Raw genomic sequence first — 19,822 nt, 5'->3', positions numbered from 1 at the left:
GCAAATGATAAAAATCCAGGAAAATTTTGACTCCTTGAACAAAAAAATGGAGACCAATGAGAGGAAGTTTATTAAAATTGAAGAAACAACCACCACCCTTGTTAGAGAACATAATGATCAACAAGACCAACTAACTGCTTTAAAGAGAAAACTAGCGGATCTTGAGGACAGAAATCACAGGAACAATGTGAAGCTAAGAGGCATCCCAGAATCTGTACCTACTAGAGACTTGGAAAAATATGTCAAAAATATCCTCACAAAGGCATTGCCTTCTCTAACAGATCTTGACATTACCATTCACCGGATACATCGACTACCGCATCCCAGAAACCTGACAACAGATTTACCGAGAGATACCATTCTAAAGTTCCACTTCTATCGCACCAAAGAACTCCTCTTGAAATTCATGAGAAATAATGGAACATTACCAGACCCATATAAAAACCATCAAGGTCTTCATAGACCTTTCTAAAGAGACTGTTATTGCAAGGAAGGCATTTTCACAAACGACAAAACAACTACAAGACTGGGGGATCAATTACCGTTAAGGGTTCCCCACCAAATTATTGGTTTGGAACAAAGATAAATTGATTCCCCTGGCAACTCCGGAGGAGTAAGATATGTTTTCTTTATTAAACAGAAATAGTGATCTGGGACGTGACTCACAAACTAAAACATGAATTTATGTCATCAGACTTCACCCAAGATATTGGCACAACTATGTCTCCATTAGATTATAAATACCAACTAAAAGGTTTCTTGCCGTTTCAGGGTAAATTACTTACAGACTTTAAAACGTTTTCATTGCCTTCTATTACTTATTCAGGATGAGAGTTGAACCAACAATTAACTTCTCCTGTACTCTTCGGAATCTTCAGCTAGATACGGAGGACCACGTCAGGAACTTTCCGTATCTATTACCTTTTGCACCAAGAGGAGGAACACATCGTTTCCCAAGTTGGTAACCTGGTACAATAATTCCTCCAGGAGAACTAACCATTTTCTTTCAGTATAACATTTATATTTTGTTTAATTTGGTTTCAGATTATCTCTTATTATTATCTCTTTATTTTTTCTGCTATACATTAGAATACTAGTAATATAGTGTTTAATAACTTGTATTCACTAGAACACATTGCTTTAAAGTTTAACCTAAAATATATTTGTTACTTTATTAGTTAGTTAGTTTGTTGGTTAATTAATTAGGAATTAGTTAGAATTAATAATAAGGAAATTACTATAGTAAGGTTTTTGGTTTTTTTTTCTCCTCTCTCTCTTTCTTCTTTTCCTCACATCCTAACCCCCCACTCTCTCCCTCTACTTTTTTGCCTTCAAAAATTTCCTTCTTCTCCTAAAAAAAGTTTGCTTAAAAGAACTGAGAGTCCTCAGTGGTTGATACCTTTTAATGGCTAACTGAAAAGATGGTAATAATTGCAAGCTTTCGAGACTACTCAGGTCTCTTCATCAGGCATGGTATAACACCATTTTCAAGTAGTCTCGAAAGCTTGCTATTATTACCATCTTTTTAGTTAGCCATTAAAAGGTATCAACTACTGAGGACTCTCAGTTCTTTTAAACAAACTTTTTTTTTTTATCTCCACTGGCTAACACGGTACAAAGATATATTTTACCTTCTCCTAAACGTTTAAATACTCGCCCGTGACCCTTTTTTATCAATCAAACACTATGTCCGTCAAATTTTTATCATACAATGTGAGAGGTCTGAACTCACCTGGAAGGAGGTTCCAACTCTGGAGAGAAGTAAGAAACTTCAATGCAGATGTTGTTTGCCTACAGGAAACCAAATTGGCTAGTAAAAATCATCCCAAATTTCAACACAAAAACTTCCCCATATTTTTAGCTCTCTCAATGAAAGAAAAAAGCTGGTGTGATTATAATGTTTAAAAACTTGATTTTTTTCGAACTAGTATCAGAAACAAAGGACAACAAAGAGCGCTATATTATCATATCATGCCTTATAAACAATTGTCCTTGTACAATCGTTAATCTGCATGCCCCCAATTGCGGCCAGATTAGATTTCTAAACATGGTATGTTGTGATATCCATGAAAATCAAAGTGGAGACCTGATCATCCTGGGGGATTTCAATTTGATTCCTGACAAATTCCTGGACACAATGGCTCCTATTAGAACTTATAGACATACCCTGAAACAATGGCTAATTAATCAGGAATATCTTGACATATTTAGATATCTAAATACCTCATCAAGGGAATATTCTTACTATTCAGACATTTACCACACCTATTCACGTATCGATCTAGCACTAACCAATTCACTATCAATATCTAAATTTAAAAAGATCGAAATAAACCAACGAACATTTTCAGACCATTGCCCTATCCTCTGTGAATTGGCATTAGGCTTCCCAACTCAGAGCAGGCCCTTATGGAAAAATAATTCCTATTTAATCAACTCCCCTAAATATAATAAACAAATCAGAAAGACAATTGAAATCTATTTTAAGGAAAATATCACCAAAGATATCTCACCGTTTATTCTTTGGAACGCGCATAAAGCCGTTTTAAGAGGTAACTTAATCCAGCTAGCAGCGACAGATAAAAAACTACAAAAGAAAAAACTTGAAACGATACAATCAGACATTAGAGGAAAAGAAATAATACAACAACAATTACCAACTCCATCCCCTGAACTCCATAAGGAAATTGTATCACTTAGATTAGATTTAAAAGCCCACATTCTTAAAGAGTATGAACAATTCACCAACAACATGAATGCTAATTTCTACTCCCTAATTAATAAACCTACCTCCCTCATGGCCAAAAGACTCAAACAAATGAGAATCAAAAACGTATTCACCAAATAAAAAAGACACAACCCCAAATTTGGTTAAGGAAAAGAGAATTTTTTAATGTTAAATGGGTCGTCTTATAGTGCCAGTGTCCGTCTAACAAATCATATAGAGTATATGTCCCTCATAGCCCGCCCATCCTAAAATTAGCCCCCTCAATCTGGACATGGCCCCCTTATATTGAATATAGCGCCCTTGTGCTGGCACACGTCCCCCAGTGATGCCACATGTCCCCATTGATGGCACACGTCCCCTATTGCTGGCACACGTTCCCTATTGCTGGCACATGTCTCCTATTGATGGAACACGTCCCCTATTTATGGCACACGTCCCCCAGTGCTGGCACACGTCCCCTATTGCTGGCACACATCCCCTACAGCTGGCACAGGTCTATAGATGGCACACATCTCCTACAGCTGGCACAGGTCTCCTATGGATGGCACACATCCCCCTGTGCTGCCCATGGCCTCCTATGGATGGCACACGTCTCCCTGTGCTGCCCATGGTCCCCTATGGATGGCACATGTCCCCCTGTGTTTGATATGGCCCCCTATGTATGGCACACCTCCCCCTGTGTTTGATATGGCCCCTAATGGATGGCACACCTCCCCTGTGTTTGATATGGCCCCCTATGGATGGCACACCTCCCCCTCTGTTTGATATGGCCCCCTATGGATGGCACACCTCCCCTGTGTTTGATATGGGCTCCCTATGGATGGCACACCTCCCCTGTGTTTGATATGGCCCCCATGCTCTGGCCCATAGTAAAATAAAACACTCTTTCCTTACCTTGTCTAGCGCTGCAATCCCGGTGTCTCCCTCTGTGCTGCTGAGCTCCTGCACTTCCTGGTTATCGGTGCCGGTCATGTGATCAGCACAGCAGAGTGATATCATCTCTGCGTGCCTGATCACAGCGGCAGCAGAGAGACCGGGAGATCAGCGCTGGAGGCGGTAAGTAAAGCGTTTTTTATTTTACTATGGGCAGCAGCATGGAGGCCATATCTAACACAGGGGGGGCATGTGCCATCAAAGGGGGGCGCAGGCAGATATAATATGCGCCGCTGCCCCAGCCCATCACCGCGGTGCAGTTTCAGCACCACGGTGATGGACAGCGGCAGTGCATATTATATGAGCGGGAGCAGGAGATCTCTCGCTGCCTCCTGCAGCCTTCACCAGCCTCCACCACTGCTCCAGAGCTGCCCCCACCTCCCCTGGGCCCTGTAGTAATCCGTATATTCGGATTATAAGACACACCCCCTACTTTCCCCCAAAATTTGGGGGAACAAATGTGCGTCTTATAAAGCGAAAAATACGGTAATTTAAAAAATGATCCTCTGACCCCTCAACCCACTGAAGCCATAATTAAAGGATTTTTAAACAAAGTCAACCTCCCGCAATTGTCCCATTCCCAATTGGAAACACTAAGCGTACCCTTTTCAGAACCAGAGAAATTAAAAATAATTTCTGGTCTAAAAAATGGAAAAGCCCCAGGCCCAGATGGCTTCAGTGGTGAATATTATAGGGCCTTTTCCGCAATCTTGACACCTCATCTGGTTGAGGTCTTCAATAACGCATCTCTGTTGGGTTCCTTCCCGAAAGAGATGCTTGAAGCGGTCATCATTGTGATCCCTAAAACAAAAGGAGATACTGATCTGGTCAAGAACTATAGACCGATATCACTCATAAATACCGACATAAAAATTTATGCTAAAGCAATTACTAGGCTTAAAGCAATCCTTCCTAAACTTATCAATTTTGATCAGATGGGCTTCATCGAAGGACGTCAAACCTCAGATGGTGTCAGGAGAGTGTTAAACCTCATCTCACATATTAATACTAAGAAAAAACCCTTTTTACTGATTGCTCTCGATGTGGAAAAGACCTTTGATAGGGTAAGCTGGCAATACCTTGAATCCACCCTATCTAGATTCGGCTTCACAAACCAAATTATAAAATCCATCATGGTCCTATATACATATCCCACAGCCAAGGTATTCGCAAATAATCACTTATCACAACCATTTGGAATTACAAATGGTACAAGGCAAGGTTGCCCCTTGTCACCGCTTCTTTTAGTATTGGCCATCGAACCCATGGTGGTTTTAATCAGAGAAGATTCAAACATTCAGGGCATTAAAACAAAGAATTATCACCATAAGATAGGCCTTTTTGCGGATGATGTAATTCTCTCATTGTCTGATCCTGTAAACTCCATCCAAAACGCTCAATCTATACTCTATGAATTCTCCATTGTTTCCTATTACAAACTAAACATAGATAAATCAAACTTTCTCCCATTTTTCCTTGATCACTCAACCAACCAAACCATAAAAAATGTGTCATCTTTTTCCTGGGCAGAGAACTCAATAATATATCTGGGAATTCAAATAACAAACAACAAACAACCTACATACCGTATTTTTCGCTTTATAAGACGCACCGGAATATAAGACGCACCCCAAACTTAGACATAAAAAAAGGTAAAAAAAAGAAAAATGGGGTCCGTCTTATAATCCGGTGTTCTCTTACCGGAGGGGGGCAGCAGTGGTGGTGAAGCGGGGTCACAGGAGGCAGCGGATTTGCTGGCAGGCACGGCGGGTCAGTGGCAGCGGGGTCCGGGGTGGCAGGTGGCGTCCGGGGTGGCAGGAGCCGGGGGATCCGTGGTGGCAGGAGCCGCGGGGCCCGTGGTGGCGGCAGCAGCGGTGACGGCGGGTGAGTCATGCAGCATGCCGCTGAAGTGAATGTCCCAGTGTCCGCGGTCCCGATTCAAATAATGGCGCCTGCGCAGATGGAGCTCTCATCCAAGGGCTCCATCTGCGCACGCGCCCGCTGCCATCATTTGAAACTGGGACCGCGGACAAACTGGGTAAGTTGCTGCACAGCCGCCCGCCCCGCACGCACAGAGTGGCAGCCAGCAGGCTGCCCGCCCACCCTGCGTGCAAGCGGCCAGGTACCTGTGCTTGCGTGCGGGCGGCAGCCATCTGCCGCCCGCACACAGCACCCGGCCGCTGCCCGCACACAGCAGCCGGCCACCGCCCGCACACAGCCGCCGCCCGCACACAGCTGCCGCCCGCCCGCACACAGCTGCCGACCGCCGCCCACACACAGCCGCCGCCCGCACACAGCCGCCGACCGCTGCCCGCACACAGCCGCCGACCGCCGCCCGCACACAGCACCCGGCCGCCGGCCGCACACAGCACCCGGCCGCCGCCCGCACACAGCCGCTGACTACCGCCCGCGCACAGCACCCGGCCGCCGCCCGCACACAGCCGCCGCCCACACACAGCCGCCGCCCGCACACAGCACCCGGCCGCCGCCCGCACACAGCCGCCGACCGCCGCCCGCACACAGCCGCCGACCGCCGCCCGCATACAGCACCCGGCCGCCGGCCGCACACAGCACCCGGCCGCCGGCCGCACACAGCACCCGGCCGCCGCTCGCACACAGCACCCGGCCGCCGCTCGCACACAGCACCCGACTGCCGCCCGCACACAGCCACGGGTACCCGGCTGCCACCGCACGCAAGCACAGGTACCCGGCCGCTTGCACGCAGCCACAGGCACCCGGCAGCCCGATCACCGCACAGAAAGGACCCCCAGGTACCGCTATATTCGCTTTATAAGACGCACCCCCCATTTTCCTCTCAAATTTTTGGGAGGAAAAGTGCGTCTTATAAAGCGAAAAATACGGTACTTTAGTGAAATTAAATATGGAAAACCTCCTAGAAACTACAAGTAAAGAAACAGCCTCCCTGTTCAAAAAGGATATTACATGGCTTGGCAGATTACTATCCTTTAAAATGATCATTCTACCTACACTATTTTTTTAGAGCTATTCCGCTCACTATACCCCCGCTATATCTAAACAAACTCCAAAACATTCTAAATGGCTTTGTCTTGGATCACAAGAGGCCTAGAGTCTCCAAATCCATACTAATGAAGCGAAAAACGAGAGGAGGGTATAGTCTGCCGAATTTAGAATGCTATTACAAGACAACTATCATTAAACAGAGCCTTAATTGGCTACCGAACAACCATTATTTACAGTCATATGTAAAAGTTTGGGCACTCCTATTAATGTTAACCTTTTTTCTTTATAACAATTTGGGTTTTTGTAACAGCTATTTCAGTTTCATATATCTAATAAATGATGGATTCAGTAATATTTCTGAATTGAAATGAGGTTTATTGTACTAACAGAAAATGTGCAATCTGCATTTAAACTAAATTTGACAGGTGCATAAGTATGGGCACCCTTATCAATTTCTTGTTTTGAACACTCCTAACTACTTTTTACTGACTTACTGAAGCACTAAATTGGTTTTGTAACCTTATTGAGCTTTGAACTTCATAGGCAGGTGTATCCAATCATGAGAAAAGGTATTTAAGGTGGCCACTTGCAAGTCCTTCTCCTATTTGAATCTCCTATGAAGATTGGCATCATGGGCTCCTCAAAAACAACTCTCAAATGATCTGAAAACAAAGATTATTCAACATAGTTGTTCAGGGGAAGGTACAAAACGTTGTCTCAGAGATTTAAACTGTCAGTTTCCACTGTGAGGAACATAGTAAGGAAATTGAAAAACACACAGGTACAGTTCTTTGGATGTGGTCTGTGGATTGTTCTTGACTGTTCTCACCATTCTTCTTCTCTGCCTTTCTGATATTTTTCTTGGCCTGCCACTGGCAGGCCAAGAAAAATATCAGAAAGGCAGAGAAGAAGAATGGTGAGAACAGTCAAGAACAATCCACAGACCACATCCAAAGACCTGCACCATCATCTTGCTGCAGATGGTGTCACTGTGCATCGGTCAACAATACAGTGCACTTTGCACAAGGAGAAGCTGTATGGGAGAGTGATGCGAAAGAAGCCGTTTCTGCAAGCACGCCACAAATAGCGTCGCCTGAGGTATGCAAAAGCACATTTGGACAAGCCAGTTACATTTTGGACGAAGGTCTTGTGGACTGATGAAACAAAGATTGAGTTGTTTGGTCAAACAAAAAGGCGTTATGCATGGAGGCAAAAAACACGGCATTCCAAGAAAAGCACTTGCTACCCACAGTAAAATTTAGTGGCGGTTCCATCATGCTTTGGGGCTGTGTGGCCAATGCCGGCACCGGGAAGCTTGTTAAAGTTGAGGGTCGCATGGATTCAACTCAGTATCAGCAGATTCTTGACAATAATGTGCAAGAATCAGTGACAAAGTTGAAGTTACGGAGGAGATGGATATTTCAGCAAGACAATGATCCAAAACACCGCTCCAAATCTACTCAGGCATTCATGCAGAGGAACAATTACAATGTTCTGGAATGGCCATCCCAGTCCCCAGACCTGAATATCATTGAACATCTGTGGGATGATTTGAAGCGGGCTGTCCATGCTCGGCGACCATCAACCTTAACTGAACTGGAATTGTTTTGTAAACAGGAATAGTCAAAAATACCTTCATCCAGGATCCAGGAACGCATTAAAAGCTACAGAAAGCGACTAGAGGCTGTGATTTTTGCAAAAGGAAGATCTACAAAATATTAATGTCACTTTTATGTTGAGGTGCCCATACTTATGCACCTGTCAAATTTAGTTTAAATGCAGATTGCACATTTTCTGTTCAGAAATATTACTCAGTCAAATCAGTTATTAGATATATGAAACTGAAATAGCTGTTGCAAAAACCCAAATTGTTATAAAGAAAAAAGGTTAACATTAATAGGGGTTCCCAAACTTTTTCATATGACTGTACCTTGGGTAGATCTTGAACTTGCATCAAACAATTATTCTTCCCTCAAATCACTCATTTTACTTTATATTCTCAATCCTAAACTACCCCTACCTAAGTCCTCCACTTTGGCTTCTACCATAATGGCATGGAAAAATTTGTGTACGAGAAAAATAAAAACCCCGACATTACAACAAATTAAAAATTATCCACTAAAATTACTCACACATATTTCTAAAGAAAACATTCCCTTCAATTGGCACGACTTAGACCTCAGATGTATAGGTGATATACATACTGGCCACGATTACATCCCTTTCTTAGATTTAAAGATAAGACAAAATTAATGACTCGGATTTTACTCTACTCATTTCCCTAAGAGCTTCCCTTCATAAAATTTTAGCCAACAATATCTCTATCCCTGAAACTGTATGCCTTCTTATCTGCAATCCCAATAAGAACACCATCTAGAAAACTAAAAACATTTATGATGCCATAAATGATGATATGGAACCAGTTACCCAAAGCTACTGTATAAGTTGTCATGGGGAAAAGACCTCCAAAAGAGCTTCTCAGTAGAAAACTGGCAGTCAAGCCTAAAAATTACATACTTGCATGAATCCTATTATAAAGTACTAACAAAATGGTACTTTACTCCCTCTAAACTAAACAGAATAAATGCAGGACAGTCAGCTTTGTGTTGGCGGAATTGTAGTAAAAAAGGCACCCTACTCCATATCCTATGGGAATGCCCGAAGGTTAAAGCTCTCTGGGAAGAAGTTTCAAAACTAATAAATCAGATCACACACTCTAAAATAAAACTCTTATCTCAGATGGCTTTGTTATCACTAGGCCTACAAGATATACATTTCTCTCATATCTCAGTTGTGATTCACATCTTTTTAACAACGAAGCAACTCATTTTGTCCAAATGGAGAACAGAACATGTTCCCAACATCTCTGATGTCATTCATCTGGTATCTATCCATCATGATTATGAAAAACGGGATGCGATAATCAATAACTTGTTCCCTTCATACCATAGAAGGTGGAATAGCTGGAATCTCTTTATAAAAAGCAATAATCCCTAGAAAATATTGATTATGTACCAGCTCTACCTCCTCTCCAGACATACCTCCCTCCCACCCCTTACACACGTCCCCCCCCTCCCCTGGTGTTCTTTTTTATTTTCTTCTTCTCTCGCTTTCTTGTTCTATTTCTTTCTCTCTTTTCTTTCAATACTATACCTAGATTAGTTTACAGTTATTTCTTGTTATTTAAAATAATGTTAAATTACCAATATTAATTAGATACTCACTTATTTGAGAGACCTATGCACTGTAATTAGTAGGTGATTGTTCTTCCTTATCCTTTCTCCTTCCCACTTCTCCTTCCCTGTTCCCTTGTTCCCCAAATAAAAAAAACATTTTCCTTAATTTTTCCGCCCTATCTTCCCCCCTCCCCCAAGATTTTGTTAATCTTCATGCTTAGTTCAAATGTTATACTATATGTTTTGACAAATTCTTATTCAGAAATTCTCACGACTGTTGTTCCATTCTTTACTTTGCCTAGTGATTAATAAAAATTATTGAAACACATATGATTTGTAGACTTGTGGTCATGCACCAACTGACGTCTCCTTCTGCTTCTCTCAGCTGAAAATTAGAAAAATGAGAGAAGCAGGAGGAGACATCAGTCAGCACCAGACCACAGGTCTGTAAATAACGTGAGCTATCATGTGATGACTGCTTGAATCGAAAAGCAGAGTGAAATCCTAACATAGAATCGGAAAGAGCCCGGAAAGCGCCGTTAACCCCTTCACCTGCTGGCGATTTTCCATTTTTCCAATGGCGGCGGGGAACAGCGCGATCTCAGAGTTTACACGGCGCAGGTGGATCGGAGATTTCTGATCCACCCCCACCTGTTAGCTGCACATGTTGGCTGATCACAGTAGACGTGTGCGGGGAATAATGAGAGCCCACATTAAAGGGACAGGTATTACCTTGGATGTATAGGTACATCCAAGGTTGTAAAGGGGTTAATAAACAGTGGGGAAAATAAGAATTTGATACTCTGCCTATTTTGTAAGTTTTCCACCCTTCAAAGAATGGAGGTCTGTAATTTTTATTGTAAGTAACTTCAGCTGTGACAGAATTTAAAAATCCAGAAAATCCCATTGTATGATTTATAAATAATTATTTGAATTTTATTGTATGGAATAAGTATTTGATACAATAGAAAAACAGAACTTAATATTTGGTAGAAACATTTCTTTGCAATTACAGAGGTCGGAAGGTTCCTGTAGTTCTTGACCAGGTTGGCACACACTGCTGCAGGGATTGTGGAAACTCCTCCGTACAGATCTTCTCCAGGTCTTTCAGGTCACTCCTCCATACAGATCTTCTCCAGATCGTTCAGGTTTCAGTGCTGTCACTGGGTAACACTGAGTTTCAGCTTCCTCCAAAGATTTTCTATTGGGTTCAGGTCTGGAGACTGATTAGGCCACTGCAGGACCTGGAAATGCTTCTTACTGAGCTGCTCCTTATTTGCCCTGGCTTTGTGTCTTAGGTCATTGTCATGCTGGAAGACCAAGCCACGACCTATCTTCAATGGTGTTTCTGAGGGAAAGAGGTTGTTGGCCAAAATCTCATGATACATGACCCTATCCATCCTCTCTTTAATACGGTGCAGTCAACCTACCCCCTTTGCAGAAAAGCACCCCCAAAGTATGATGTTTCCACCCGCATGCTTCACGGTTGGTACGGTGTTCTTGGGGTTGCAATGATCTTTTTTTTTTCCAAACACAATGAGTGGAGTTGATACCAAAAAGTTCTATTTTGGTCTCATCTGACCACATATCCTCCTCCCATGCTTCCTTTGGATTATCAACATGGTCATTGGCGAACTTCAAACAGGCCTGTACATATGCTGGTTTGAGCAGGGGGACCTTGCATGTCCTGCAGCATTTTAATCCATGACGGCGTAGTGGGTTACTAACGGTAATCTTTGACACTGTGGTCCCAGCTCTCTTCAGGTCATTGACCAGGTCCTTCCATGTAGTTCTGGGCTCATTCCTGACCTTTCTCGGAATGATCCTTACCCCACGAGGCAAGATCTTTCATGGAGCCCCAGACCGAGTAAGATTGACCGTCATCTTGTATTTCATCCATTTTCCAATAATTGCGCCAACAGTTGTTGCCTTCTCACCAAGCTGCCTGATTATTGTCCTATAACCCATCCCAGCCTTGTGCAGGTCTACAATTTTGAACCTTGTGTCCTTAGACAGTTCTTTAATATTGGCCATGGTGGAGAGGTTGGAGTGTGATTGTGTGGACAGGTGTCTTTTATACAGGTAGCAGGTTCAAACAGGTGCAATTAATACAAGTAATGAGTGCAGAGTAGGAGGCTTCTTACAGAAAAAAATAACAGGTCTGTCAAAGTGCTGGTTCTTAGGTGATTGAATATATATTTCATGCAATAAAATGAAAATTATTTATAAATTATACAATGGGATTTTCCGGATTTGTTTTTTCTGTCACAGTTGAAGTTACCTACTATAAAAATTACAGCCCTCTCCATTCTTTGTAGATGGGAAAACGTGCAAAATCAGCTATGTATCAAATACTTATTTTGCCCACTGTATACTGTGTGTGTACCTAGGCAGCAGAATATTGACTGTAATATACTCACTGTCAGCATTCCTGCACTGTTGCCTAGCTATCAAACTTCAACATGTGACCAGCTTTCTCACGATTCTGGAAACAGGGTAGTGCCCGCGTTTTAACTAAAAGCCACTCTACACACAACGATATCACTAGCGATCTCATTAGCAATGTTACACGCCCAGATCGTTGCTACGATTTGCCAAGATTGCTCATAGGTCGTTTTGTAGCGGTCACACATACTCCTCTAACAAACGACGCTACATCGTTCACCGATATATTGTTTGACCAAGGCGGTCGTGTGGACACCGTCACACAGCAATCCTCCCAACGATTCTGGCAACGACAGAGGCGTATAATTGTCCATAGCATACACCCTGGCGGGTGATTGCCTCAACGTGTGATAGAAAACAAAGAGTGGTTATTAATGGCGCATACTCAGATTGGGCCAGGGTTACTAGTGGGGTGCCACAGGGGTCTGTATTGGGCCCCCTACTATTTAATATATTTATTAATGATCTGGTGGATGGTTTACAGAGAAAAATATCAGTATTTGCAGATGATACAAAACTATGTAAGATAGTTAACACAAAGGAGGACAGTTTGCAACTACAGATGGATTTGAGTAAATTGGAGAATTGGGCTGAAAAATGGCAAATGAGGTTTAACACAGATAAGTGTAAGGTTATGCACATGGGAAGGAGAAACAGATGCTACGATTACTTACTAAATGGAAAACTGCTGGGGAAATCAGACATGGAAAAAGACTTAGGCATCTTAGTCAATAAGAAGCTAAATTGGAGTGCCCAGTGTCAGGCAGCTGCCACCAAAGCAAATAAGGTGATGGGATGCATTAGAAGAGGTCTGGGGGCACGAGATGAAAACATCATTCTCCCTCTGTACAAATCACTCGTCAGACCACACTTGGAGTATTGTGTGCAATTTGGGGCGCCGGTGCTCAAGAAAGACATTACTGAACTTGAAAGGGTTCAGAGGCGGGCTACTAAAATAATAAATGGAGTGGGTGCATTACAATACACGGAAAGGTTATCAAAATTAGGTCTATTTACTCTAGAAAAGAGAACACTTAGGGGAGACCTAATAAATATGTACAAATATATCAGAGGGGCATATAGAGATCTCTCCCATGATCTGTTTGTACTAAGGACTATGACAAGAACAAGGGGGCATTCTCTTCGATTGGAGGAAAGAAAATTCCTACATCAGCATAGAAGAGGGTTCTTCACGGTAAGAGCAGTGAGGCTCTGGACTCTCTTCTTGAGGAAGTGGTGATGGCCAACTCACTGAATGAATGTAAGAGAGGAATGGATGCTTTTCTTGATAGCAAAAGTATAGAAGGTTATAAATAGCATAATCTTACAGGTAGATAGAAGAGCGACCAAGACTATTAGAGGAATGGGTGGGCTGCAACACCAAGACAGGTTATTAAACTTGGGGTTATTTAGTTTGGAAAAACAAAGGCTTAGGGGGGATCTAATCACAATGTATAAACATATGAGGGGACAGTACAGAGACCTTTCCAAAGATCTTTTTACACCTAGGCCTGCGAATGGAACACGGGGGCATCCGCTACGTCTCGAGGAAAGAAGGTTTAATCATAATCACAGACGAGGATTCTTTACTGTACGAGCAGTGAGACTATGGAACTCTCTGCCGCATGATGTTGTAATGAGTGATTCACTACTAACATTTAAGCAGAGCCTGGATGCCTTTCTTGAAAAATGTAATATTACCAGTTATGTATATTAGATTTTATGACATGGTATTGATCCAGGGAACTAGTCTGATTGCCGGATGTGGAGTCAGGAAGGAATTTTTTTCCTCATTGGAGCTTGTTTGACACATTGGGGTTTTTTTTGCCTTCCTTTGGATCAACATGTTAGGCTACGGGTTGAACTAGATGGACTTAGAGTCTCCCTTCAACCTTAAAAACTATGAAACCTCTCCACGCTCCAACTTCCATACTGTCAGAATCTCCTCCGGTCTTGTGTTACGTGATTGGTTGTCTGTGACATAAAAGGCCGCATTTACGGCTGCCCCGTGTGACGCAGCCACCGGTGCCGCACGCGTGATCTGTTTTGTGTGTAGCATTCTTTACGCCTTTCTGTCTTAAATAAATGTAAAAAAAAAAAAATTACATGTGCTTCCAGGTGTATGAACATGTGAACAATGCAGGATAGGGCTCAGTGTTTTTTAACTCTGGGAATATGCACAAAAACAAGGTCTACAATTAATTTTAAAACAAATATGAACCTACCCAAAAGATGCAATCAACCAGGACAACAGATAGTAGCCGAAAATTAAATAACACACATGTCACAGCAGAGCTCTAATGAAACGCACACAGGACCGCGGGCAGCTACAAAAGGCGAACATAAAGTTTCATTGACGTCCTATCAACCATGGCTGCCAAATCAGAACGCAGTTGGGACCACCAATCAGAGCGGAGGAGGCATGGAGCATTGCTCGTAACGACACACCCGCTTCGCTGATGATGGACGCACTAACGATGTTGTTCATTGTTGGCAGGGTGTCGAATGTAGTAATATGTCTGCTGCGTTCGAAACGACGAACAATATTTTGAAACTGAACGACGTGTCAACAATCAATGATTTTCACTATTTTTAAGATCGTACGGAGTCGCTCGTGTCACACGCAACAACGTCGCTAATGACGACGGAAGTGCTTCACGAAAACCGTGACCCCGACGACATATCGTCAGATAAATCGTAGCGTGTAATGGGGCCTTTAGTCACGGCTTCTGATTAGAGATGAGCGAACCTGAAGTTCGAGGTTCAGGTTCAAACACAGACTACAAAGAAAATGGAGTTTGGGTTCACAGTTTGAGGGAGGTACGAGTGCAAACCATTCAAGCGAGCAGCGCTGTGTTTGTGTACTCTTGGTGCTCAGCCCTTGCAGTGTTTGATTGGCTCGCATTGGGGGTAAAATCAGCATTATCAGATGTAGTGTGCACACACAAAAAAAATTGACCCCTTTACATCCTCCCCCAGAAGTGTTTTGCTTATGACTTGCAGCCTGTGGTGGAGACATGAACTGCCCAATTAATGACTTCCATTGATATTCAGAGCAAATCAGGGTCATAAACTGAGCCTTATCCAAAGTTCGATTACTCTATGAACCGAACTTCCAAAGGTTCACTCATATCTACTTGTGATGAATGCCAGTGTTGGTGAAACGTGTGTCGAGGTGCCTGTGCGACCCCTCATGCGTCTTCTTTGGCATCTTACTAGCATTATGTCTGTCTCAGGGTATATACACTATACTATGTATGAGTATGAGTTACTATCTAGGACGTGCTTTATTTTATGAAGCTTTAATTTAGGTTCTTATGTGGTTTTGAAATCTATATCTATCACTACAGGTAACAGCACCTAGGGTATTAATTCCTATATGCAGCCTTTATTCAGGCTTTGGTGTGATTTTGACACTTGTAATGCAAACTGGTACCTGAATAACCAGGGCATGAGTTGCTATTATCTTAGGTCAGGCTCAGATTTATTTCTTGTATTTAACTGCTTCATTGGTATTCCGCACTTAAGGGTGTGCATTATTATATGCAGTTTTCTGTGTCGGAACCATTTTGGCACTTGCCATGTGTTGACACTTGGTTACCTGGGCATGTGTTTTTTATCAGCCTACTGGGTGTATTAATAGCCATTCTGCTTTCTAATCTTTGCCAGTTATTTGCCCTAGGTTTATTTATGCCATTATTACAGTATGTTTTGCATGTGATCAATAAGGAGTGAATTGAGGGGGGGATGGAGGGGTTCTTTGACTCTTCACATTAGGGATATGCTTTTTAATCTTATTCCCCTATTAATATGTTTCAGTCTGATCTCACCTTACCATGATGTTATTTTGTATATTTATTAATAAACCTTATACATATATTCTTCATGAATTGGTTGGCTTAATATAATTGTTTTTTCTTCTGGAGATATTAATTTTATGTTATTTTTCTAATTTGAGAAAATAGACTTCTTGGTTCTACAGATTTACCTTTCTGTTTTCTAACCAGAACCAGAGAAGTCCAGTGTCTGGGTCATCGCTGTGGTCGTTGCTGTGGTGGTCGCTGTCGCTCTTCTCAGCATTGGTGGATTTCTCTTATATAGAAGTAAGTGTCAGTAATCCCGCACTTCTTCCCTGATGCATATATACAAATACTAACAAGGATGCGACTTTTAAAAAAACAATAAAGTTTGGTCTTTAAAGGGAACCAAACATCAGGATTTTCGTGTATAAGCTGCAGCCAGTGCAGTACTGGCACTATCAGGCACATTGTGTACATACCATTAAGGTGCAGCTCGGGTGTTTAGTCAGTGAAATCCAACTTTCTCCATCGTTTCATTAGGGGACACAGGACCATGGGTTATGCTGCTGTCACTAGGAGGCTGACACTAAGTAGACAGAAAAAGTTAGCTCCTCCCCAGCAGTATACACCCCGAGCCGGAGGCGGACTCAATCAGTTTTTGCTTAGTGTCGTAGGAAGCTGATGTGGGCCGGCTGGGCCCCCTTCAGCCACTTGAATTTTTGCGTATTTTTTTCATTTTTTCTCGGCGACGCTCGTCGCTCTCATCCCTGTACTTCTCTGTCTCCACAGGTATCATCATTTTTCTTCACTCATCCTTTCGCAGCCCTGTGGGTACCACTCCCCAGGGTCGCAGAGGCTTGAGACGTCGGGCCCTCTCCCCCGTCCATTTCCGTGGTACCACTCCCGGGGTGGCACGCGGGGCAGCACCTTCCTGGGCACCCCCTATTCACCCTGCGGTATCACCCCAAAGGGTGTAAGGGGCTCGGCAATAGGGACTGGACCTCCACAGCGCATCAGGATTTATTATGGGGCCCGCAGCGCTGCTACATTTACAGGGGGGCTCCCACCCCCCACCGGCGTCCACCTCCCTGCCTTCCTCATTCTTTTCCCTGGTGCCCGCAGCCATTCCTTCGGTGTGCGGAGCACACAGGCACATGTGCAGGGCCTGCACACTGGACAGATGTGACGCCGCTGATCAGGTAGGACACCCTCTCCTACCTTCTCCTCCATGGGGTGGCTGCAAAATTTAGGCCCCGGTCTGGGCCTAGTCGCCGGGCGCCCCGGCCACGTCCCATCGGGCGGCTGCAAAATTTAGGCCCCGGTCTGGGCCTAGTCGCCGGGCGCCCCGGCCACGTCCCATCGGGCGGCGGAGTGCACCGGCACGCACGCAGAGCTCCCGGCCGGCGTCCCAACATCGCTGCTGCGCCACCAGGACTGCCGGTCTCTACCTTCCCCTGCGCCGGCAGCTCCAAAATTTAGGCCCCGGCTTCGGCCCTGTCCCCGGCGTCCCAGGCCCGCCTCCCGCCGCAGCGCTATTGGCCGCTCCGTCTCCGCCCTCCGCCAAGCCCCAGGCATCACAGGGGGGGCCGGTGGATGATTTTTCCCGCTCTCCTCGGCCCGCCTCCAGCCTCCTCAGCGTCCATTTTAGAAAAAAAAAAAAAGAAAAGAGGGATTATGGCAGACCCCTGGTCTGCGGGTTGCTGAGGCCGCAGCAACCCTCATATCAGGGAAAATAGACCCAAACTAGCCACGTTCATGTAACAATAGTGGGTTTTTTTTATCATGGGCTGAGTTTATTACAATATATGTAAATGTAGATATATATATTAACTCTTTCAAGTACTTATTCGGGCTCTTGGTTTGCATCAGAGATACACGTTTCAATAGGGTTAGTATATAGAGTTCTCAAAGCTTGAGATATTAGTTATTTTGGACCGGTAAGCTCAAGTGGCGGTTCCCTCAATTGTGAATTACCCCAAATGATGTCAAAAATAGTGTTTGCACTACCGCAGCCCCTGGCACTGCACGCCCCTGTATCCCGCCCCGGCCGGCTGGTTAGCGCCCTGTCTCAAGCCATAGATCCCCTCGCTGACGTCCCTCGGGTTGGTACGCATGCGCTGCGTCCCCGGCCGACGCTCTATCATACCATCCACAGGACTGGCGCAATCCCCCCGGGGAGGTGAGTCCCGTACCAGGGACCGTTTCCTCTGCTCGAAGCGGACCCGCCAGGTCTCGTCTTCTGCGTCCCCCAGGTTTCACCTTAATCCCCAGGTCCAGACTGCCTCTCCTCTGGTAGCCTTTCGACCTCTCGGGTGATGGCCCAGGCGTTCCACCTCTGCTGGACTCCGAGCAGGAGGACCCGGATGTTTGGCACATGACGAATAGCCTGGTAGAAATGGTGAGTCAAGCCTTAAAGGTACGGACAGCCCTTTTCTCTCCGTGCACTCACCGGGGGAGGTGAGTCCCGTACCAGGGACCTTATCCACTGCTCGAAGCGGACCCGCCAGGTCTCGCCTTCAGCGCCTCCCCCTGGTTTTTCCTTCATTCCCAGGTCCAAACTCCCGCTCCACCGGAAGCCTTCCGACCTCTCTGGTGATGACCCAGGCGTACCACCTCTTCTGGATTCCGAGCAGGCGCCCGATGTTCGGCGCATGACGAATAGCCTGGAAGAAACGGTGAGTCAGACCATAAGAGCACGGATAGTCCTCTACTCCTCTCTGAGCACACAAGTCTCCTTTAAGACTTTTCTGGCGGACCCATGATGTATTCAGTGGACATCCAGTAGTTCGCCAAGTTACTGCTTCATCACAGACAACAACCAGACACGACGTTTACCAGCGGTAAGTCTTGTTATTGTCATTATCCCTTCTCCAAAGGGCTCCGGAGAGAAGGGGCATGCCCCCCTGTGATCGACCCGCCAGGGTTCCGCCTGGCTTATCATCCCTAACGTGACGTCTCTCAGGGACTCCACGGACACCCTACGCAGCGGACTACATTCCATCTCTGCCGATTCAGAACTGGTTGACATCTTCGGTAAGTACCTTCTCATCACAGCCCTGGCGTCTGCCAGCTGCACGGCCTGAGCCCATAGCAGCAGTGACCACCCGTCGAGACCTCTGACTCAGGATCTGGAACGCGGAGGCGACATCTAAGGAGTCGCTGACTTTCCTTCCGCCCTTAGGTGACCGTCCCTTCGGAGATAGGTTAGTCCAGTGGATCCCCTAGGCTACGTGAGGGAAGAGTACATCTCTCCCCTAGGCTTCGTGAGGGAAGAGCACATCTCTTTCCCAGCATCGGCCCAGACGCTCAGGATCGTCGCCTCACCGCTCGGTTCCAGTCCGTTCGAGCCGCAACCGTCAGGGCGCCTCTATCTCTCCAACAGTCCCTCCGCCTTGCATTGCAGCGGGCCACTCCAGTTTTTTAAGAGCGCTTGCAGGGATCAGGGCGTCTGTCCCTGCACATCCTACTCTACAGGGCCGCTAGGTTCACTCCGCCCATAAACGACCTGGTGGTCCAGACTTCTTCCTTCAAGGACCCTCGTCTTGGGGTTTAGACCGTCATCGTCACTTTTTTGCTACTAGGGTAGCTGAGCTACCGGTTGGAGTCCTTTCAGACCCCGGCCCGGTAGATCATCCCTTTAGGCACGTTATTCGAGACCGTCCAAGGGAAGTTACTCTTCACGCAGGAGTAGTTTTCTTCCCCGCACCGAGTCGGGTTCGGTATGCGAGTCCTCGGCTGTTGGTGGAGGTGATAGCGGC

At 45.0% G+C, this 19,822-nt stretch overlaps 1 protein-coding gene across 2 annotated transcripts in view; it reads left to right on the top strand.

The window, feature by feature from the left end:
- Nucleotides 1-19,822, top strand: part of LOC142256633 (class I histocompatibility antigen, F10 alpha chain-like) — a 111,818-nt gene that overhangs the window by 53,115 nt on the left and 38,881 nt on the right. For both annotated transcript variants that reach the window (XM_075328441.1, XM_075328432.1), the window contains one exon: nucleotides 16,272-16,367. In XM_075328441.1, the coding sequence (XP_075184556.1) occupies nucleotides 16,272-16,367 (96 nt within the window). The remainder of the gene's footprint in view (nucleotides 1-16,271; nucleotides 16,368-19,822) is intronic.

The sequence above is a fragment of the Anomaloglossus baeobatrachus genome, chromosome 1 (assembly GCF_048569485.1).
Source record: "Anomaloglossus baeobatrachus isolate aAnoBae1 chromosome 1, aAnoBae1.hap1, whole genome shotgun sequence".
Taxonomy (NCBI): Eukaryota; Metazoa; Chordata; class Amphibia; order Anura; family Aromobatidae; genus Anomaloglossus; species Anomaloglossus baeobatrachus.
The sequence above is the reverse complement of the archived record's forward strand: the minus strand, read 5'-3'. Positions and strand labels throughout refer to the sequence as shown.